Source organism: Pezoporus wallicus, unplaced genomic scaffold (assembly GCF_028554395.1).
Source record: "Pezoporus wallicus isolate ANWC-B61680 ecotype Strahan unplaced genomic scaffold, APGP_CSIRO_Pwel_v1 contig_5935, whole genome shotgun sequence".
NCBI classification, from domain to species: Eukaryota; Metazoa; Chordata; class Aves; order Psittaciformes; family Psittacidae; genus Pezoporus; species Pezoporus wallicus.
The window spans coordinates 1,134,856-1,156,809 of record NW_026637215.1 but is presented as its reverse complement, the minus strand read 5'-3'; the positions used below and the strand labels follow the sequence as shown (position 1 = coordinate 1,156,809).

General features: G+C 46.5%; 2 protein-coding genes across 5 annotated transcripts; both read left to right on the top strand.

Annotated features, from left to right (window-relative positions):
* The first annotated feature begins 6,570 nt into the window (after positions 1-6,570).
* On the top strand, positions 6,571-9,052 carry CNBP (CCHC-type zinc finger nucleic acid binding protein). 4 transcript variants are annotated; one of them, XM_057404227.1, is made up of 4 exons: positions 6,571-6,676; positions 6,959-7,051; positions 7,240-7,438; positions 8,078-9,052. In XM_057404227.1, the coding sequence occupies exons 1-4, from the start codon at positions 6,574-6,576 to the stop codon at positions 8,193-8,195; spliced, it is 513 nt and encodes a 170-aa protein (XP_057260210.1). In that variant the 5' UTR covers positions 6,571-6,573; the 3' UTR covers positions 8,196-9,052. The 4 variants fall into 4 exon arrangements, with proteins under 4 accessions (XP_057260210.1, XP_057260208.1, XP_057260209.1 ...); XM_057404225.1 differs by having other exon boundaries at positions 7,237-7,438; XM_057404226.1 differs by having other exon boundaries at positions 6,573-6,676; positions 6,956-7,051.
* A 974-nt stretch (positions 9,053-10,026) lies between these two features.
* ISY1 (ISY1 splicing factor homolog) lies at positions 10,027-19,926 on the top strand. The gene is made up of 10 exons (XM_057404219.1): positions 10,027-10,084; positions 11,136-11,187; positions 12,619-12,684; positions 13,383-13,425; positions 13,591-13,703; positions 13,924-14,041; positions 14,553-14,675; positions 16,861-16,964; positions 18,140-18,223; positions 19,695-19,926. Coding segments are annotated over exons 1-10 (813 nt in total). The 5' UTR covers positions 10,027-10,082; the 3' UTR covers positions 19,803-19,926.
* Positions 19,927-21,954: the final 2,028 nt, after the last annotated feature.

The following is a 21,954-nucleotide window of genomic DNA, read 5'->3' as shown; positions in this document are numbered from 1 at the left end:
GAAGAAGCCGGAGCTGCCTGCGCAGTGAGTCACGGTGCGGACGGGCACAGCCCGCCGCAGCGAACGCGGCCGGACGCGCAGAGGCCGGCTGGATAGGCGTCCCGGCTCCGCGTGGGGCCGTGTGCAAACCGCGTGTGGCGCAGCCAGAAGGGACGCGGGGCGGGCGGGCAGCGCCGGGTGAGCGGAGCCGAGCCGAGCGTCGTCCGGGCGGGCGGGAGACTGCCGCAGCGGGGCGAGGGGCCGCAGGTAACTGCCTGGGGGCTGCTGGGGCCGCGGGCGGGCAGCGGGGGCTCAGCGCCGGGGGATGATGGCGCTGGCGCACTCCGGCCTAGTGCGCGGGAAAGTGGCGCCGACTGGGCCCGGGCGCGATTCCCTGGTCCGGAGCGTGTGGGGAGGTAGCGGCGTTGGACGGGGAGCACTGGAGAGGGAGCGCGGCGGGCGAGTCGGGCTCCGGCGCCTTCTGGGAGGCGGTGGTGAGGAGCCTGCGCTGCTTAGAGAGGGGAGGCCGAGGCGGGGGGGGGCTCCCCTGGTCCGCTCGGCCAGGCCGGACGCTCCCCGGGAGCAGCCTCCCGCGGGCCTGTGGCGGCGCTCGGCCGCTGGCCGGGGTCCGGCGGCGGCGCTGGGTAGGCGGGCAGCGCGGGGGTGGGCGGGCGGGGGGAGCGCAGCGCGGCCGGGCCAGGCCGGCGGCGTGGGGAGGGGAAACCGCCCGGCCCGGCCGCGGCCTGAGGCGTGTGAGCAACTTCGCTGTGGGTGAGCGCTGCAGCGACCCCGGGAGGAGGCGGCGGTGCGAGCCCGGGGTGCGGGGCAGGGGCCTGTAATTAAATTGTTTGTTCTTCTCTCTCCCCTTTTCTGTGTTTTGTGATGATTTCTGTTACTTTTGACGCGCCGCTGGACTCGGCCGAGCGGGGCCGGCGGCGCCGCACCACGTGGCTCGCTCCCCACGTGTGAGGCTCCGCCGGAGACAAGGGGGTCGAGGTGTTGCAAGTGTTTGTCTCCGGCCACAGGCGCGGACGGTGGCCTGCTCCAAATCCAAGTGTGACCTATAAATGGATAGGAAAAATAGCCTGTGACATCTACAGAGTGCGGGCTAGTGCAGCAGCCTTTTATTTAAGTTCCTGTCAGGCGTAGTTCTCAAGTAACTGCTGTTACTCATTTAGTATCCAGAATTGTCAGAAAGGAATCATTAAACGTAATAGTGGGGTTTATTTTTCATTTCAGCACTTAATAAGCCCCCCCTTGCCAGGCAGAGGTAGGGTTGCCTAGTCCGTGGGGTTTTTTTTCCACAGAGTTGCCTAGACAAGCAGTCCTGCGTGTGTCCTCAGAGGGAAGAGGTTGAATAAGTTCACTAGGGCTGCAGAACAACCTTGTGAGTTGCAGGCTTAACCTGCCATGCTTTAAAACTGGCTTTGTTACTATCAGGACTGAATTTTGTGTTAGGAAGTTCTCACGTTGCTGTTGTTTACTTGTCTTTAAAAGTTTAAAACTCTGTATGCAGATAGCAAATAAAACGGGAAAGTGGCAGAATGTAGGTATTTCGTAGATAATTTTTAAGCTCCACTCTATATTAACTGGTATCTGTAGGCAGAAAGTGCTACAGAGTGGCTTTGAACTTCTACTGTCCTGATTTATGTCTGCAAAGCTGTCCAAGCTTTACTAGGCTAATCAAAGTCATGATGTCTTTTTGACATGGTTTCTGGCACCTAAACAGGGATCCAAGTTCTTGGAGTTATAGTTAATATTCACATGATGATACTCAGAGCTTGGCTGTGGAATGTATTGAGGGGACCCAAACGGAGCATAGAGCTTGGCTTTCCACTTCTGCAGGTTTTCCTTGATGTTTCAAACTACTTCCCCTCAGAATTGGGGTATTGTTACCTGGTGGTCAGAATACCCAATCTTGTATCCTTTCCAGTAAGGACAAAAGCCAGAGGCAGGAGCATCACTAACTTGCTGTAGCATATTTTCGGGTTACAGATGAGGCAGTCCAACCAGCTGAATGCTAAGTAGCTTTGGTGATGCTCGTGTGTCCTGTATTGAAGAATCCTCAAAACATGCTTCTTGGGGAAATACGAGCACAGGAGTAGCATTTCTCTTTAAATGAATACTTTGATTTCTCTTTTGAAATGCCAAAACTTCGGCTGCAAGTCCTTTTCTGCCTTTCCATTTCTTTATCTCGTAGGAAAGCAAAGCTGTACTTCCTATTCCTGAGGGGTTTTGCCATGTTCAGGCTGGATTCTCATTTTAAGGTGTGGTGTAAGTTGGCCACCAACAGCCTGGAAAGAAACTCCTGATTTCTCAACATTTGCCTCTTTGAGTCAGCTGACTTGCTAAAGAGCTCTTAAGTACACTGGCTGTACCAGTGGGATTTTATCTAGTCTGTCCTTTGACTGAAGGTGTGAAGTCATGTTAGTGTTGAATGGGAGTGATACTTCTAGATCAAAAGAAGCAGCTGGTGAGTACAGTGAAGAGAACTGCTTCTGCTACAGTGGGCTATTGAATTCTAAGGAATTGCTAGTATCCAGAAGAATTGGGAGTCATCTTGGAGGCCAAGTTCAGCTTCAAGTTAGTTTTACCCTTGTTTGTTGAAACAGCCTCTTTCTCAGAGGGTATCTAGGCTAAAAGACATAAAATAAGCATTTCAATGGAGCTCAGTGACAGTCCATGCCATCTAGATGGGCTACTAAGGTATATGGATATTAAATTTTGTATGTGAAGACTGGAGATGAATAGCACTCCTATTTTTAAAAGTGTTGAATGTGTATAAACTGTAAAGCCACAGAAAAGCGTCATCTTCCACTTGAAGTTTGATACAAGAAACTTGAAGTTTCTGATATCGCTGTAAGAATCACAAAGAAACTTTGTCACTTTGAAGTTTGGTGCTAAAGTTGCACTGCAAAGCTTCAGATCAGACCTAGGAACCACTGTGGTGGCACCTCTCACATGGATCTTTGAGCTGGTCTCGGCCCCTGATCTTTACCAGTAGGAATTGTACAGAACAAAGTCTAAAATTCAGTCTTAACCTTGCAGCCATTCAGCAAATACTGTTTATTTCAGCTTCACATTATGGAGCTCTGTAGAAGGAGTTCAGGTAAATTACTACTTTCTATAGTAGAAGGGTAACTAGAGGTAACTGAACTTGCATTACTTCACAAGTTTTAGAACCTCTTCTACAGGACAGGGGCTAGATGTGCATTGCAGGATTTTACCTGGCTCAGAAATGCCAGATGGGGTTGTAGTTGGAATTTGTTTTCCATTGTTATTTTTGCTGTTCTGGAGAGGTGAAATTCCAGTTCTGGTATGTAAGGAGGGAGAGGGAGCTGCTTTGAATAACACATTTGAGCTGCAGAAAACATTGATAGATGTGATTGAGAACTTTCCAAGAAGACTTAAACAAATACTTCAGGTATCCTTGAATGATAAAAGGAACTGCTGGAAACTTGCCTGTGATGGCAGAATGGAGGAGTATTGACTAATAGAGAAGAACTTGACCTTGGGTGGGTTTTACTGTCCTAATTGTGTTTTTCCTGCAAGTAACTGAGAAATGCAGTGGTGTTCAAACTGCTTAAAGGCTGTCCATTTAAGGACAGCCAGGGCTGGATTTTGCTCCTTAAAGGTGGCTGTTGGCTTTATCTGAAAGCTAAATCTTGACATTGGTTTTTAAAACAGTTTATGCTGGTGGGGAATCTTGTTCTGTGTAAGGCTTCTTAAAGTAAAACTGGTGTCAGCTGCATACTCCTAGCTGCTGAACTGGTATTCAGTTTCAGGTGTTTCACAGGAAGAATGGAGAAGTTGAACACTGAAACACTGGTGAAAAGAAATTCCAGGCAAACTGTTTGGTACTTTCATGTACTTAAGGTCTTCGAAGGTAGAGCAGCACGATTTGTAATCCTACTTTGTTGAAGCTGCTGTGGCAGCTGTAATGTTCCAAGTATCTCTGAATTCAGGGGAAAAAAGGGGCCTCTGAAGATAAAGGGGTTTACGTTAATAAATAGTCTTGATTGTGCAGAGACTGATGTTTGACTTTAGATTTCTTACTTAGCAAATTGGCAAAGATTAAACTATGTACCAAGGGAAAGGAACTTCATGTCTTCCTCTTGAAGAGCAGTTAAAAAGGAGGAACTTTGAATCAGATGTAAAACTTTTCTTTTCCACATTCCTTTGAGGCAGTGAGTAGTAAGCTTTCATCCATCCTGCAGATCCTTACTGGCACATTGACAGGCTAGGTACAGGGTGGCAGATGAATCTTAGCATAAAAACTTTGCCCTGTGTATCTGCAGCAGGTTTAACTCACCTCTTAAACCTTTGTCTTCTAAGGTATGTTAACCTAACTGGTTTTGTTGGGTTCTTTGTGGGGTAACTGCTGGCAGTATTCAATCCTGTCGTGACATGCTGTAGTCTAAAGTTGGCGATCAGGAATCGGTCTGGTAGTTGTTACTATCTGTTGCTATAATGGCAGTGATATCCTGCCATTCTGTTACAGCTGTTCGCTACTATTTTGTTCTCTTTAACAGGTCTTATGTTGCTGTTCTGTAATGTTTTCATGTGTGAAGACTCTTGAGAAGAGTTGCAAGATGAGTGAAGAGTATTTCTTGGTGTATAAATTCAGAGACCCCCATCTGGTCCCTCTTGAAATGAAAAGCAGCATCAGCTCTTGTGACTGAGCCCAGCTCCTGCAGTTGGCTTTGCCTGTGTTTTTCCTGTTCTGCAGTGTCAACAGGGTTGCTATGAAAACAGGCATAAACAATAGCACACTGAGTGCCAGCTGCTGCCACCACAGTCGCAGCTCTTCACCCTTGGGTGTCTGATGAGGTGCATGGAAACCCTGAACACCAAGATGAAGCAGAGAAGACTGGGCTGTGTAAAATCCAAGTTATACTTCTTTCAGTGCTCAGTCAGTTGCTTGGGTGATTTTATTCTTGCTGAGATCTGTTTAAGATCTCCTTTCCTCCTTTCATTGCAGAACTCCTTAAGAGTAAAAAAATCTGGTCCAGCTGGAAGGTAGATGTGGGGTTATGGAGGTTGCATACTAAAGTTTGTATCTCTTGTACTTTAAATTCTTAGGCTTCTGCTCAGGTTGGAGGGATGGATGGTGGCTTCTGTGCTGAAGATGATCGGAGAGAGAGGAACTGTTTTGAGGGAGGAGTGGAAAAGCCACACTAAATTTGTTCGACATTGGAGTGCTTTAAAAATAACCAAATAAAAGTTCCTGTTCAGATACACACTCTCCATTTAAGAGCTAAATGTTAGGGTACTAATTCTGGTTCCTTCTTGAGGTCATGTGCTGTTCTTACTGCTTCTGTAGTGGCTTCCTTTAAGACGCATTCATGAATGTTCCTGGTAATCTGGCATGCTGACTGGCTTGGGGGGAGGGAAGCATTCTGTAACATGATTTAAGTTGTCGGGCTACAGGAGGATTATCTTGATGGGGATCAGGTAAACCACCAAACATACCAGATAATGATTCTACTTCTCTTGGGTTAAGCATAATGAAGTAGGAGAGAGAATCTGAAGTATTTAAACTTAAGGAGACTTGTTCAAAACAAAGCTTGACGTGTGTATTTTTAGACCAGTGTACTTTAAACTTGTCTTCAAGAACACTTTAAAAAACGCCTCTGATTTAAATGTTTAACTTCCTTGTTCTTTGCTTTCTAATCCTAGAAGTCTTGTGTAACTGCTTTACAGCTTAGGGAGTTACAGTGCTGTGACTGCAGTCTCTGCAACCTGCCCCATCCTGACCACCGCATCTGTGAGTGTGGCACATGGGGTTCCTGCTCACCGAAGTGCTTACCTCCATTCCCCAATAAGGGCAGAAGTGGTGCTTTATGCTGCCTGGGGCAGGCACGCCTCTGATGCTGCCCTAGCATTCTAAGAATGTTTTCCAAGTTAGCCTTCTAAATATCTGGCAAGTGTCTGGTTTCTTTTAGGGAAGCCATACCTTTTTAAGACATTTTCTTGCATGTAAACCTGGGAGTAAATTGTACATCCTGAGCTATAGGCTTGTATAGTGAAGTTGCAGTTCTTGTTTGTCAGAGTTTAACTGCTGTTTAGGCTATAAGTGAACTTTAGTCTCCATATTTGTACTAACCTAATGTGCTCTTTGAGGTTTTAGGCTTAATACTGCCTATTCTAGAGCAGAACTTGTTCAGTCAGTAAATATTGTAGATCAACAACTGCCGGGAAGATAATCATTTGAGAAACTGGGTTTTGAGTTTAACTCTGAGGAATAGGACAGAAGGTGCGTTACAGAAAGAGAGCAACAGGAGGCTGGTGAGGCAAGAGCTGAAGGGGTCTCCTTTATTCCCCCACCCTTAAGCATTTTGTAAGTTTTGAAAACAAAATCTGGCTACAAAAAACTAGAGGAAAAATTCTCCAGTGTCCTGTGTGTTTGACTGTTCAAAGCTGCCTTTCTCCAAGCAAAGCAGAGGCAAACTTTCATCCTCTGCAGTGGTTTTTCCTTCCCTTTGCCAGTATGGTGGGATACCTCTCCATATCTTACTGTAATGTATCCCTGATGTGGGTGAGGAGAACTTGTTCCAACAGTGTGTGTCTTCCTCCACAGGTGACCTTGCAGCCATGAGCAGCAATGAGTGCTTCAAGTGTGGGCGTACCGGCCACTGGGCTCGGGAGTGCCCCACTGGAATTGGCCGTGGTCGTGGTATGAGGAGCCGTGGCAGAGGTGATTTGATTGCTGTGGTTTTCATTGTGTGTGTAGTAAGATCTGTAGCTGACTGTTGTGTATAGTATGTAAATTCAGTTCTCTTAGTGCGCAGTGAAGCAGTCAGGACACAAATGGGTAATAAGTTTTGCTGGTTCTTACTTCTGCATAAGAATTTTGCCAGGGGCATCAGAGAGTGGAGCTAACTTGTCAGTTCAGGGGGCAGTGTCCCTCATTAACTCTGAGGAATATTCTGAATTTAAGGATTAAGCATTTTTTTCTCCTGTTGCCCGTTTCAAGCAGGCTTCCAGTTCATGTCCTCATCTCTGCCGGACATCTGCTACCGCTGTGGTGAGTCTGGCCATCTTGCCAAGGACTGTGATCTTCAGGAGGATGGTAAGTATCACTAAATATTCTATCTCCTCAATCACATGGACAGAGAATTGTGGTTGAAGAGAATGGTTCAGTACACTGATGGTAATTTACTGGGAACAAGCTGTATGTGTCCTTCCTTGGAAGCATGCTACAGCTCGCTCTACCAAGGTTTTATAGTCTTGTTTGGTGTGTTTTTCTTATTGTGGAAGCCTGCTATAACTGCGGTAGAGGTGGCCACATTGCAAAGGACTGCAAGGAGCCCAAGAGGGAGAGAGAGCAGTGCTGCTACAACTGTGGCAAACCTGGCCACCTGGCTCGTGACTGTGACCACGCAGATGAGCAGAAGTGCTATTCCTGTGGAGAGTTTGGACACATTCAGAAAGACTGCACCAAAGTGAAATGCTATCGGTAAGGACTGGGAAGGGGCAACTGCAAAAGCCACCTTAAGGGACGGATGTGTTCTTTATCTAGTTTTGATTAGGAAGTGAAGCTTAAACTTGGACCAGGGAGCTTGTTTCTTGAAACAGTTGTTTAAGACTTAAATGCCTGTTAGCGAAGTCAAGTAGTGGACTTGATGCATGTCTCTGGATGGCCAGAGCCACGCAGGCTTGTGCCAGAAAGCAGTACATTCCTGAGTGCACTGTTCTTGCCCCCACTGAGGTTCCCTCCTGTGGAGGAAGGAGTGAGAACATGGTGTATTTGAGTTAAAATTAACTGCTCTCAAAACAAGGCTGAATTGCAGGCAGAAGTATTGGAGCAAGCAAACCCCAGCGCGTGCACACACACACCCCAAACCCACAAACTTCTGTATTCAGTGTACAGTGGTTTTGGCATACACAGTGATGAATTAGAGCTGATCAGTTGGGGAACGGTTCCTGGCTGTAAAGACAGAGACTTGCCTCATGTCAAAGACTTCTGGAGCACTGAAGCTGATGTCTTGAGTGAGGAACTAGCATTGCGTGAGCAGATGATGCACTTGTCAGCACAGGATTGCTTCTGCTGGTACCTGTTGTGGATGGTTCTGATAAAAGCCTTTGCCTTTCCCAGGTGTGGTGAAACTGGCCATGTAGCCATCAACTGCAGCAAGACCAGTGAAGTCAACTGCTACCGCTGCGGCGAGTCAGGGCACCTTGCACGGGAATGCACAATTGAAGCTACAGCCTAACTATTTTCCTTTGTCGCCCCTCCTTTTTCTGATTGATGGTTGTATTATTTTTCTCTGAATCCTCTTCACTGGCCAAAGGTTGGCAGATAGAGGCTACTCCCAGGCCAGTGAGCTTTACTTGCCGTGTAAAAGGAGGAAAGGGGTGGAAAAATCAACTTTCTGCATTTAACTACAAAAATGTTTATGTTTAGTTTGGTAGAGGTGTTATGTATAATGCTTTGTTAAAGAACCCCCTTTCCGTGCCACTGGTGATAGGGATTGATGAGTGGGAAGAGTGGAGTCAGACCAGCAAAAACCCTCTCTGGGTTACATGGAAGTGATCCTATGCAGGAGGAAAGAAAATTCTGGAAGTGTCTAAACTTCCTCATAACTTTTATTACAATGGCCTTGGATTGTCTGACCTCAGTAGCTGTTAACACCAAGTAATACCTGTATCGGGCCCTACCTAGAGCATATAGCTGAGTGGGAGTAAACAAACAAGATGCACATGCCTGTTAATGGCCATGAGAGAGAGAGAGAGAGAGAAATCAGGAATAAACTTAAAAGTAACAGTAATTCAGTCAATGAATGTTCATGTTGGAGTTACAGAACGTTATGGGGAGCTTTTGAATAAATACTTCAATCTGGAACCCAGACATCAGTGCTCATAGCATATACAATTTGGAGCTATTCAGGAGTTGCAAATAAATGCATTTTCACAGAAATCAAGATGTTATTTTTGTATACTATATCACTTAGACAACTGAGTTTCATTTGCTTGTAATCAGTTTTTAAAGTAAGATGGTAAAAGCAATTGAAGTCCTAGAACATAGAAAATGTAATTTTAAACTATCAATAAAGCTGGAGGAGGAAGGGGAGTTTGGCTAAAGTTCCTTTTGTTTATTTTTGGTTTCATGTACACAGTGCAAAATAACATATTAAAAAGGGGTATGTGGAGGTGTAAAAAGCTTAGTTTGGACTTTTTCTTTTGTGCTGTCTTCAGTTCCCATGGGGTAGGGTTACTGGGGCCGTGTTGTGCGTGCAGCCGGCGGGTGTGCGAGTTCCCAGCGTGGAGCAGGTTAACGGGCTGGATTCTGTGGATTAGGAAGGTGCAGCCATGGGTAACCAATTGTTTCCTACAAATGGGGCTCCCTACAGATGCCGGGTTCCTACAAATGGGGTTCCCTAGAGACGTCAGGTTCCTACAAACAGGGTTCCCTACAGATGCTGGGTTCCTACAAACGGAGTTTCTTACAGACAGGGTTCCTACAAACAAGGTTCCCTACAGATGCCGGGTTCCTACAAACAAGGTTTCCTACAGACGGGGTTCCTACAAACAGGGTTCCCTACAGATGGGATTCCTACAAACGGGGATCCCTACAGACAGGATTCCTACAAATGGGGTTCCCTACAGACAGGGTTCCTACAAACGGGGTTCCCACAAATGGGGTTTCTACAAACGGGGTTCCCTACAAATGGGGCTTCCTACATACGGGGTTCCCTATAGACGGGTTTCCTACAAATGGGGTTCTCACAAAAGGGGTTCCCTACATACGGGGTTCCTACAAACGGGGTTCCCACAAACGGGGTTCCCTACAGACGCCGCGTTCCTGGCGCTGCTTCCCGCGCTCCGCGCAGCGCCACCGGAACCTCCCGTCCGCTGGGGGGCGACCCGCCGAGCCGCGCACGCGCTCCGAGGTGACGTCCGCGGTGTACGCAGGTAGCGACTGCGCCACTTCCGGTGTCGCTGCCCGTCTGTTTCCGGCGGCGCTGAGGGGCCCGTTGCCGCCATGGTGAGCGCAGGGCCGGGGCCATGGGTCCGGTCCCGGCGCCAGGCCCGCCTCGCGCGGCCGCCCTCGCTCACAGCCCCTCTGTTCTCTCTTGCAGGCTCGGAACGCGGAGAAGGCCATGTGAGTGCTGCCGCCGCTGCCCCCGCCACAGCTCTGCGCGGGCGCCCCGGTGCGGGCAGGGACAGCGCCCGGGGCCCGCAGACCAGCCGGTGCCCCCCCGTGTTCCCCGCGCTGGGTCCGGTGTCAGCGACCCGAGCCCGCTGTGCCGTGGCTCATGGCCGCGCTCGCTGTGCGGCTGTTTGACAGCACTGGGAGTTCAGATGCGTTTTGGCACTTGGTTGTGTTGTGCTGTGCTGATCTACGGGGGGTGGGAGTTGAGGGTGCCCAGAGAAGCTGTGGCTGCCCCATCCCTGGCAGTGTTCAAGGCCAGGTTGGACACAGGGGCTTGGAGCAAGCTGCTCTAGTGGAAGGGGTCCCTGCCCGTGGCAGGGGCTGGGGCTGGAGCTGGAGGAGCTTTAAGGGCCCTTCCAACCCAAAGCACTCTGTGATTCCAAGTATGAATCTTCTTGCTTGGCACTTGCCGGGGCTAAATTTACAGGTTTTAGCCTATTTATTTTTCTGTTGACTTTGTTGAGTACTTCTCCAAAAGGTGTGCTAAGCACGTGTTTAGAACTACTAAATTAGAGACTCTGTAATGAATTTGTCTCATGTTTGTTCTTTAACCTAAACCACTTTCTGAGCTTGTAATAATAGCTCGGGGAGGCTGCAGAGGCCCTACCACAGCTGTGTGACACATCAGAATCACAATGGTCAGGGTTGCAAGTTTTGTTTGCTTTTTGATGTGTCCCCTGCTGAGATAGGTAAACTTAATGCTTGTGCTTGTAACTTGTTCATGCCCTTCTGCTGCTCATAATCTAACATGCTGGCATATCCTAAGCAGGCAAAAATGCTTAGCTGCTTACCAAGATCTATATTTGTCTAAGAAATGAACCACTGAGGATTTCCAGTGTCGAAGAGGCCGCTGGCCAGCAGTGTGGCCAGTCAGTGAGTGTGTTCAAGCCTTTGTTTTCTACAGACTGTAACGAAGCCCATCCTAAACATCCAGAGCAAAACTTGTTCCTGTCGGAATGTGGATCTGTAGAAGTAAATCCATTTCCTTTCTTTCCTTTAGGACGGCCTTGGCAAGGTTTCGCCAGGCTCAGCTGGAGGAAGGAAAAGTTAAGGTATGATGTAAAGCCCTAAAGCTCTGGTAGTTCTGGTGGGGAGGGGAGCGTGAACCATGTACCGAGCTGTGCGGCTGCGGTCGGGTCGGACCCCAGGCAGGAAGGGGAATCCTGCAGGAGCACCTGAAGCAGGGACTGTATTTCACAGTGACCCAAACAGGAAATGGTAAATAGAATTTTCTGAGCTAAATAACCAGGTTAAGAATTTCTGCGTGTGAAAGGGAAGTGCGAGTTGAACAGTGCTTGCTTTTCATTGTCTTCATGAAATATAGGTAGAATCTGCAGTGGTTTGAAGAAAACCCCAAACTGCAGTAGTGCTGCCAACACCGGCAGAGTGCTGGGCAGAAAGTGAAAATGACGTTTGAGACTCAGGTTACCTCCTTTTGCAACTCCTTGTGCAAACTGATGCGAATGCACTTAGTTTTACCAGCAGTAATCCCAGGGTTGGCTTGGATTTCATTCCAGGAGAGGCAGAGGAATCCCTCTCCTGATTGTTCATTGGTAATGTTCTGACAACAGGAACCACAGAGCGAAGGCCCTTCAGGGTCACTGTGAACTGGGGGTGTGCATGAGACATAAGATTGGCTTGTGTTAACCAGGCACGTGATAGCTGTGTGTTGGAGCTGGCCTCACACGCTGTGCCATGTTCACATGGCTTTTTTGCTTGGTGTAAGGCTGCCAAAAAAATGGGCTTAGCAACTTTGTCATTTAAAAACCCCACCAATGCAGTGAAAAAATAGCACCCCTAAATCCACCCAGACCCTTAGAGATGGATTCTCAACCATCTCTGGGTATTCCTTTGCGGTTTTCACTGAATCATTTGCGAGAATATTGCTGTGGGGATCAGTGTTCCCAGTTGGACAGGTTTTGGGTGACCGACAGTGGAACTCTGGAAGCTGACTGAGGTGTCCTCACACACAAGTGCGAGCAAGATGAGACAGGAAAGTGGAACAGTTTGGGGAAACTATAGTGCAAAAGACTCCATGAGCAACAGCCAGAGAGAATGATGGAACAGAGTGTCTGGTACGTCGTGTGAGGGAAGGCTTTTTATTATCTAAGGGGTAGAGCTGTGAAAGTACAGTAGGGAAAGTGGCAAAAGAACTGCGCACAGAATCCATGGGGTAGGATGAAGTATTAGTTTGTGTGTCCTATATGGAACATTATTTGTCTTGGCAAGGATTATGTGGTGGTTTGAAAAGCAAGTGACAGATTTTGTTTTGGATAAAGTGGGTTTAAGTCGTTTGTGTATTCTGTGGTAGTTCAGTGTGTCAGGCTGTGAATGGTCATTGTTTTCCACTTGCTGTGAATGGGTGGGAGGAGAAGCACCGGTAGCACAGTTTGGGATTAACAAGCAATAACGTTTGCAGGAAATGCTGTAAGTGTGTTGATGCTGGGTTAAAACTTCCTGGTGTGTGGATTTCTGTCAAACAGGAACGAAGACCTTTCCTTGCTTCGGAGTGTAATGAACTGCCTAAAGCTGAGAAGTGGAGGAGACAGGTAATGTCAAGCTGTGGGTTTTACTAATTGTCTAACAGGTAGAACTTCAGCACTTCTCGGTTTGATAGATTTGTTCAGGTCTCTTCAGTGTGCTGACAGTTAAATCACAGTCATTTAGACTGGAAGATCAGGCAGGTCACCACAGTATTTAGAGCAGGTTGTACCCCATCAAGCTGCCCAGGGCTGTGTCCAGCTGAGATTTGAGAATCATCAGGGTTTGGATCCCACGGCTTTCTGGGGCCCCATTCCAGTGTTTGATTGCCTTCTTCATGATCTTTTTTTTCCCCTCGAATTTAATCAGTTTCCTTGGTTTCAACTTATGTTTGTTGCTGCTTGTCCTGTGTTGTGCATCTCTCAGACAGCCTGGTTCAGTCCTTTCTATACCCTCTGTTAGGCTGTTGAAGACAGCAACAAGTTGCTCCCTTTTTTGCTTTCTCTTAAGGCAGATCAAATGCAGTTCTCTCAGCCTTTCTCTGTACATCACAGGCTCCTGCCCTCCCATGTACAGCTGTAAAAATGTAAAAAGCTTCTGAGATACTGTATTTGTGTCTGAATGAGATCTGTGTTGGTGTTTGAAATCGATAAGCTCGGGTTCATTTCCTAGATCAGAGACACCTTAAAGTTGGATCTTTCTAGGGTTTTGTTTTGCTTTTTCTGCCTTGTTTGGGAAGTTCACTTCTGTGTTCTTGTCTACCCAGATCATTGGGGAGATTTCCAAGAAGGTGGCACAGATTCAAAATGGTAAGGCTTTTCTAAGTACATTTCATTTGTTTGAATCCCCCATCCTAATCAGTTACAGTAAAAATCCCATTTCATGGGAACTACACCATTCCCATTGGGTGAATTCTGGAATGGCTCCGGTACTTCTGGAAAGCTGCCTAATTCATTGCTTTTCCCCTCTAACAGCTGGCTTGGGGGAATTCAGAATCCGGGACCTGAATGATGAAATAAACAAACTTCTGAGGGAGAAAGGGCACTGGGAATTCAGAATAAAGGAGCTGGGAGGCCCTGACTATGCTGTAAGTGTACACTGGTTTCTGTTTTAATGGGGGAGTTGTTGTAAAAGTAGAGAACCTGTATAAAAACGAGCCATGGGGGTGTTTTACTTGTGGGGTAGTTTGAAGTGGTACAACAGATCTCCTTTCTCATCCTTTAATCTATCGAGATGCCTGGGAAAACAGGAAATACAAGATGCAAGAGCAGTAAGACTTTAAACCATGAACTTTCTTTATTTCCCAGCGGATTGGGCCGAAAATGTTGGATCATGAAGGGAAAGAAGTTCCAGGAAACAGAGGTTACAAATACTTCGGAGCTGCAAAGGATCTACCAGGAGTTAGAGAACTTTTTGAAAAGGAACGTAAGTAAATAGCGACTGTTCCCAGATGTGAGCCTACACAGTAGTGTGTCTTGAGTAAAATGTCTGTGTAGTTATGTGGGGAATGCTAGTAGCAGTGTTTTCTGGCCCATAAATAGACATAAGTGGATAAAACTTTATATGTAGGTTTGTCATGGAAGGAGTGGGAATTCCATGGACCTGAAGAGAGGCAGGCCTGCTGAATCAGCTCTTCCTTACTTGCCATCTGCAGAGAAAAAACTGTGGGAAGTACTCCATGAGCGGGGGGAGCTTGGGATAGGTTTTTATTTCCTTTCATATAGTCTTGCTCAGTGCTGGGACTCCATTTCAGGGGGAAACAGCAATGGAGAACTGCCACAGGATGGGAACTGCACAGAAAAATGCCAGTACCCCTGGCACTGACAGCAGTTTGGTCACACGCTTGGGTGAGGTAGCTGGGGTTGCTGTGAGGCTGATGGGGAATGCACAGCAAGCTGTCAGGATGGACCTGCACGAATGACAACTGTTCTTCCAGCCGTCCCTCCGCCTCGGAAGACTCGAGCTGAGCTTATGAAATCCATTGATGCAGAATACTATGGCTACAGGGATGAAGAGGATGGTATTCTGGAGCCGCTGGAGCAAGAACATGAAAAGAAAGGTATGTGAGATACAAAATCAGCCCAAGAAGGGGTCATGATGGGCTCGAAAGTGAAGATACCTTTTCTTTCCCTGCTGGTATTGTCCTGTGCTTAGCTGTCACGCAGGTATCCAGATCATTGCTGTGTAAGGCATTTCAGGGTTGAGGCAGTGTGCTGTATAGTTGGCTTCAGAGTCATCATTGCTACTGTTAATGATTTAATACTATCAGCAAGTGATTTGCTATGAAGCAAAATCTTTTTTCCCCACATTTTTCATGCTTAAGAATGTAAAAGGGTAGGTTGCAGCAGGGAGGTCTGTGGAACGCAAGGGTTATCTCCTCCCTCCTTTGTGAGAACTGGCCATACCATCTGTTTCCTGTCTCACCTCATTATTTATCCATAAGCACAGTTGTCTATCCCTCTTGGAGATTAGAGGGGGCCTTCTGGAAACCCCGAAGGCCCAGTGGCCTATGTTAATTTAGCCACATGAATGCATTTGTGGATGTTTTTTCCTTTGAAACCCATACTTCCTCAACAGTTAGTGTTTATCCATGTCTCTGCTCACTCAGTTCTCTGGCTTTGTTTCTACTGATTTGCCCAGTAATGACAACAGGATTATGAGCCTCATACCTGAAACCCTCTTTAAAATTCAGCACTGTGTGACATCTGCCTGCTGTTTGTGTAGCTTTAAGCAAGAGGCTGTGCACCACCTTTATGAGCATCGCCTGTTCCTGGCAATTGGTTGCTGTTTGCATTGTGTATTTGTTTTGTGATCACTTCTTCTGAAGCAGATCGTCAGTGCTCTGTTGGACGTGTGCTGGTGTAGGAGCCACTGGTAGGGTCCTCACAGAACATGGCAGATAAAACAATCAGGTTTTGTTTAAATGGTGCTTCTTTTTGTAGACATTGAAACCTCACTGCAGGAAGTCCTTGTTTGAATGATTACAAGTTGTTGCAGTTGTAACTGTTAACCAATACTTAGTACTGTCATCCACTTCTTACATTTATGCTTTTCCATGTGTGAGATCTTCATAGCATTGTGTGTTAGAGATCCTGCCTTGTCAGTTAGATTGTAAGACAGGGACCTGCAGCATAGCCTGGGGCCTTCAACCAAGCGAGTGGCAGGCAGCTGGCTGGCCCACAGGTGATGGCTGAGAGAGGAAGTTGCGTGGTGCAGCACACCCGGAGCCGCCCTCACTCAGTGTTCTTGCACATCTTGCTGACTGCAGACAGGAGAAGTGACTCCTCTGGATTCATGTGGTTACTTAAGAAAATGAACATCTTTGGTGATGGTGCCACTTGAGATAACCAGGCTAGAGATGCGACAGAGCCAGTGGTGCACTAGTAACGTACAAATTGGATACTATTAACGCACGATAGCTGGGATGCTCTTAGGGCTGCTTGTTGTCTGTTTTCTTTGTGTTTTTTTGTAATCAGAGGAGTTAAATTTTTGTGAAACAAAGTATTGAGGTCCCTTTTCTGTTACAAACCCACCCAAAACCCAGCATTTGCCACTGGTCAGTGCGATCTTGCTTTCTCAGGAAGAGCATTTTAGTGTTTAATCTTTGAGAGCTAGGGGAATGCCTGCTGAGTGTTAACTGTTGCAGGCATTTCATACTGCCTACTTGCATTAATCTTGCACCTCCCCAGGGTATTTATACACTGGTGTGGTCACTCATTAAGCTGCTTAAAACTTCAGTGCTTCTACTAGGACTCTGCTGTGTAGTAGAGATATAGCAGCTTAATAGCTCTGAGCCAGCAGCGAGTTACAGAAGTGGGATTGTGCTGCAGAAAAGGAGAAATACACTATGAGATGAAAAGAAAGAGACTTCTGTGGCTGGTCACTGTAAGGAGTATAATCATGTTTAATTACACAGGGATCAGCTTTCTTACAGCTGTTGACATGTGAAGTGTCACTTAGCCTCAGTTCAGAAAATAGGTTGATATTTATCCATGACATTGAGAGGTCTAAAATGCACCCAAATTAAGGCATTAACAGTTACCACACTTCCACAATGCCAGTATTGGGTTTTGCTCAGACTGTGTTGATGTATTTTATTAGATACTGCATCGAGGTTCTATAGTAAGTGTGCGTTGCCAGTGTAGAGGACTTGAGCAAGAAGTCTGATGTCAAAGCTTTGGCATTAGGACCGTGCTTCTCTCACTTGCTCTCAGATACACTTGCTATTTTCCTTTGCTAACCAGTTATAGCAGAAGCAGTGGAAAAATGGAAAATGGAAAGAGAAGCACGACTTGCAAAAGGTGAGGAAGAGGAGGAAGAAGATATCTATGCTGTCAATGACGATGAGGTATGTGATGGCTAAGGCAATGTGACGTTTCAACTCTTCTACACTGCGTTCTTGAACGTAGAGCTGTTTTGCTGAGAACCCTTCTGTTGCTGTGTTCTGCCCTTCTCTCTGCCTGAGTTAGCCTACGGTCATCTCTGTTTAGTGAAAATCAGTAGTAGATGAGCACACTTGGTCCATGTTTAGAGAGCTGGCAGCTAGGGAAGACTTTTTACTCGAGTGAGAAACATCTGACAGTTGAGAGCTTGTGAGATTTAACTGTCACTGTCAGGAATGTGGTATTTGTAAGGCAGTGTTTAGTTAACACTGATCAGTCTTACTTCTGAGTACCATCGTTGTGGTTTAAGCTACTGCTGAACCCAGGACAGCCGTCTACATCAGTAACAGCATGAGTAGTTTTGTGTGCAGTAGACTTTCACCCTGTCGATGTGTGGCAAACCCAGGGCTTGTCAGGGTCTTGTTTCTAGCTGAATCATGATACAGTAAGGCTTTGCTGGTGCTGCAGTCACTGCTGTGTCATAGCTCTTGTTTCTCTATTTTCCCTGCTCCTAGCACCAGTAGGAGAAGTAAGGGATGTTGATACTGCCCGCCAAGATCCACAAAAGGGGTACTGGAAACTAGTTCTTATTTTACAGTCCATACCTAAGTGGGTTTATCACAAGAATAAAAAGGAGATAGTGCATCGGGTGAGACTGGTGGTTCCTTCAGTATCCTTCAGTTTTATTTGTAGTATCTCATGATTCATAAGTCCAGCACTCAGGTGTGAGAGCAGAGCAGTACAGAGCTATACAGGGAAGTGGTACATAGCTTTATTTAAAGCATTTGCTTTCTTCTTAGTTAGCTGGCTGCTCTTTTGTTGATAGCTTTGCTATGACAGCCAGGAAGGGATGGAAGAGAAGGGAATATAGCTGTACATTCCTGGCCAAGCCACAGCGGAGCAAAATCCATATATGAAGAATGAAAGCAATACCTCTGAAAATGTTAAGGAGCAGGATCTGACCATGCTGCTGGTCATGTTCCTTTGTTGTTCGGTCCTGTTCACCTGCTTGTTGTGTTTGTGGCGTTGATTGTGCTCTATCTGGTTCCTTCTGGCAAAGCAAGTGGAAAAGGCTGTTTTTGATGACCCCTTTAGAAAGTAAACTTGATGTGGCTTAATTTCTTTCATTGGATTTTGTCAGTCTGATGAGGAAGGTGGCAAGGAGAAAGGTGAAGAAGGCCAACAGAAATTCATCGCACACGTTCCAGTGCCATCTCAACAGGAGGTAAGATGTTACAAAACTAACTTGCAGAGATGTGCTCTGGCTCCTGCAAGACAGAGATCTTGACTTACAGCAGATCACCCGTAAAAGCGTCCTTGACTTGTTACTGCTCTTTAACCCTCTTGCAAATGCTGTGGAACTAGCCAGAATTACAGTACCATTGCTGTTACCTTTCCACCTGAGCACTTCCAAAACCGTCATAAGTATTACATAGATTGGGAAGTGATGTAGTGGTATGATCAAGAAAACCCTGACTGCCCACTCTGTCATTACTGTCCTTTTCCACTGATGGTCTGACTTTTCCCATTAACTTCATGGGATGATGTCTGAATTGCAGGGCTTGCTCTCATGAGTTTTCTGAAGTTATTTTGGTGACATGACCTTGAAAATTTATCACTGCTCTAGAGTATATATCACCTTAACAGGGGCAGGATGTTTGAAATATAACTCAGGCAAGAAGCTACCTGTTGGTAGGTATGACTGTACATCACACACATAGCATGTGGGGCTTGTCCCCTGCTTCTGTCTTGTCAGATAACCATCCTGTATTCTCCTTTGAAGTCATGATCCTGCACATTCAACAAAATACACACTCAATGGTTTGTTAGAACTGCAGGAGGGATGGAATAATTAAACACATTGCTCTCTGGCTGATGGTATTCTCTTAATGAAGAGAGCATAATTGACTGTCAGAACCGACAGATTCATAACCACTGCTTTACACAGCAATCTTTTCTAATCAGGCAGTACTCAGTGTAACCTTTTTAGTGGCAAATCCTTCCATACCTTATGCCTACGGGATGCCTTCTCGATTCTCAGTTACAGAAAAGCTAAGGTTCACAGCACTTGCTTTTGAGAGATGCTGTGTGCAGCACTGGTACAGGTTGCCCAGAGAAGCTGTAGCTGCCCCATTCCTGTCAGTGTTCAAGGCCAGGTTGGACACAGGGGCTTGGAGCAACCTGCTCTAGTGGAAGGTGTCCCTGCCCTCTTTAAAGTACATGCTTGTTAATGAATTGTGTATTGCTAGCACTTCCAGACAAACTTTAGGTCAGAGGTTTGTAGCTGTTGCTGCTGTGAAGGGCACTCACTGAACTGTTATTTCAGGGGTGCAGATTAGTGTGACGTGACTCCATGTGTTCTGCCCTCGTTAAAGCTGTGCATGAGACAGTTCTTTGAAACTAAACTCAAGTGACTGTGCTGAGTAAAATGAAATGGAGCTAACTTCCTAACTAAAAAGGATAGAAGCGCAGAGCTGAGATGGAGGTGTCTTTCAACTTCCATGAGCTTTAGTTGAGTAATGGAAAAGATACTCCTGACTCGTCTTAATTCAACTGCTTTTACACTAGAATTACATCAGAATTAAAGCTTTCATGGTCTGTTTCCTGTGGTTTTCTTCCTCCTCTCTTAATAGCTAAGCATGCTAGGCTTTGGCACCTCAGTTAAGCAGAATGTCTTCCTGTTCTTATATTTGCAGATTGAGGAAGCTCTTGTACGGAGAAAGAAGATGGAGCTTCTTCAGAAGTATGCCAGTGAAACCCTCATGGCTCAGAGTCAGGAGGCAAAGACACTTTTAGGATTGTAACATTGCACCAGTGTGTCCTGGGTTTTGTACAAGCCAGCTAAAAGCAGGAGGTTCACGTGTTCTGGTCGCAGTCACTTTTATCTCCCAAAGTCCCTTTGGATGTTAAGAGTAAACTGATGAAGTTCCAGGGTGTTCTGCAGAAGGAGAACGATCGTTTTGGTTTATCCACTAGGATGCGTTGCACTTCAGTGCTGAAAAAGATCAAACCTAAGTTCACTTGTCTCTGCATCATCAGCAGCTGTCGTCAGCCCTTTCACTGGTGCTTCTTACAGACAGGAGCACAACCGGAGTGACTCCTTAAATCCCAATGGAAAGCTGAGTGCCATTACTGCCTTCCTGTACGCTGTATCCTGACCGTTAAGTGTGCATGTCTTTCTCCTGTTGGTTTTTGCTGAGCTGAGACCAGAAGTAACTTCCTCTCTTACGCCCAGTTGATTTACCAGCATAGCCTGTTCTGATGGCATCTCTTAGGAGTGACTACGAGGTGGGTTTGGTTCTTTGTGTACCACATGCAGGTTGTCTAAAAGCTGTTCCCTTTGCTGTGGTTTGTAACTGTGCCTGGGTGGATGCTCAGTGATGGATATTTCAGCAGCTGTTGTAAATATGTCCAACTTTGCAGTACCTGGTTCAAACATTTTTAGTAAAACTGATTTACAACCCGATGTCTTGTTTCATTCCAGCTCAAAGGATCGTGGTGTTTCCCTGATTGCAGCCAAAGAATGGGATCAGAACTGCCCATCTGTGTGGGGAGCTGGAGCTCTGCATCCCCTGCTGCTCTTGGCTCAGGTATCCTGTGGCAAGGGGCAGATTACAGCAGAGCTGTGCAGTCTCATGGGTGACTAACATTGTTGTACAGACTATACAGAATGAGCGAGATCCTGAATTGGGCATCTGCAGCCATGGAGTAGAAGTGCTGTCGAAGGAATATAGTATTTAACAACCACCTAGCCATGTCTGGGACTACTTAGAGTTTCTAGATGCTCTGAGTATTCAGCACTACCTATTGTAAATAATCCACTCCAAAGCAATCAAAGCTCTAACTTACAGAGAAAAAACTTTTTGATGTAAATGATCAAATAATAGAAGCCTTGAAAGAGTGGGAAGCATAGCTGCCAAATGGGAATCCTAACAAAGATCAAGTAAACAGCAAGCAGACAGATAACCTCACACACATTCCTCTCTCCGCCTGTTAGCAGTGTAGCTTTCTCTGCTTTGTAATAAAGCAGCAAATGGGTATGTGTATGATTTGTAGTGGTTTGTGTGCTCTGAGCTGTGAGCATCTTTCCAAAGTTGTTTTCAGTTTTTGCTCTGGCCCTTGAGTGTTTTCTGCTCTTGGGTATAGAGGAGGTGATGCGCTTTTATCCACACGCTATCTGCCTTGCTGTAAAAGGCACTGCTGTTTCCCAGAGTTCCTTCCCTGAAACCCCTGCCTGCCAGGAGTGGAAAAACAGGCTCCTTCCGTGTGGGATGTGCCAACAGGTTTATGGTCTGGCAGTGCCGGATCGGAGCAATGTGATTTGCCTATGGAAAAGGTTAGTAGATGAAAGATAAAGGCGCTGTCGCCTGGTACTAAGGCACTGACGTCGTTCCTGGAGCTGAGGGCATTGGCAGGCAGGTTGTAAGGCTTGATCACACTGCAGGAGTGTTGGTCACAACACACGTGATGATACCCATAGTGTGACCAGGGCAGGGGAGACATGACACCAACAGCCAACCTGGGCAGCCAGAGGGGTTTGCCAGAAAGGCACTTGGAGCTGGAGCTGGGTTGTGAACAGCCCCCTGCCAACCATGCTCCTGCTGCACTGCACTTGTTCAGTACTGCACTTGTTCAGTACTGCACTTGTTCAGTACTGCACTTGTTCAGTACAACAGCTTTTCTTCCAGGGGAAGAGGAATGCCAGTCCTGCTGTACATCTGCTAAACTCTGTGCTGGAGATAACCAAACTGGATTTTGGGGGGGGGGGGGGGGGAACCTGACTAGTTTTTATGGCCTGGCACAGTCTGGGAGTTTAATAATACCACTGGTTGATCCCTTCTGTCACAGTAGGAATATGTAACATAGAAGACAGAGAACAGAATGGTGAAGATAGGTCAGGGACACAGTGATAATGACAGAAAGCATAAAAAAAGAGAGTAAACTGATAGAGGGAAA

Coding starts and splice junctions, on each gene's coding strand:
- ISY1 (XM_057404219.1), top strand. Junction 13,426..13,590: donor GGTGGCACAGATTCAAAATG/GTAAGGCTTTTC, acceptor CCCCTCTAACAG/CTGGCTTGGGGGAATTCAGA. Junction 16,965..18,139: donor ATGCTGTCAATGACGATGAG/GTATGTGATGGC, acceptor GGATTTTGTCAG/TCTGATGAGGAAGGTGGCAA.
- CNBP (XM_057404224.1), top strand. CDS start 6,574: ATGAGCAGCAATGAGTGCTTCAAGTGTGGGCGTACCGGCCACTGGGCT. Junction 6,677..6,955: donor TATGAGGAGCCGTGGCAGAG/GTGATTTGATTG, acceptor GCCCGTTTCAAG/CAGGCTTCCAGTTCATGTCC. Junction 7,052..7,236: donor CTGTGATCTTCAGGAGGATG/GTAAGTATCACT, acceptor TTCTTATTGTGG/AAGCCTGCTATAACTGCGGT.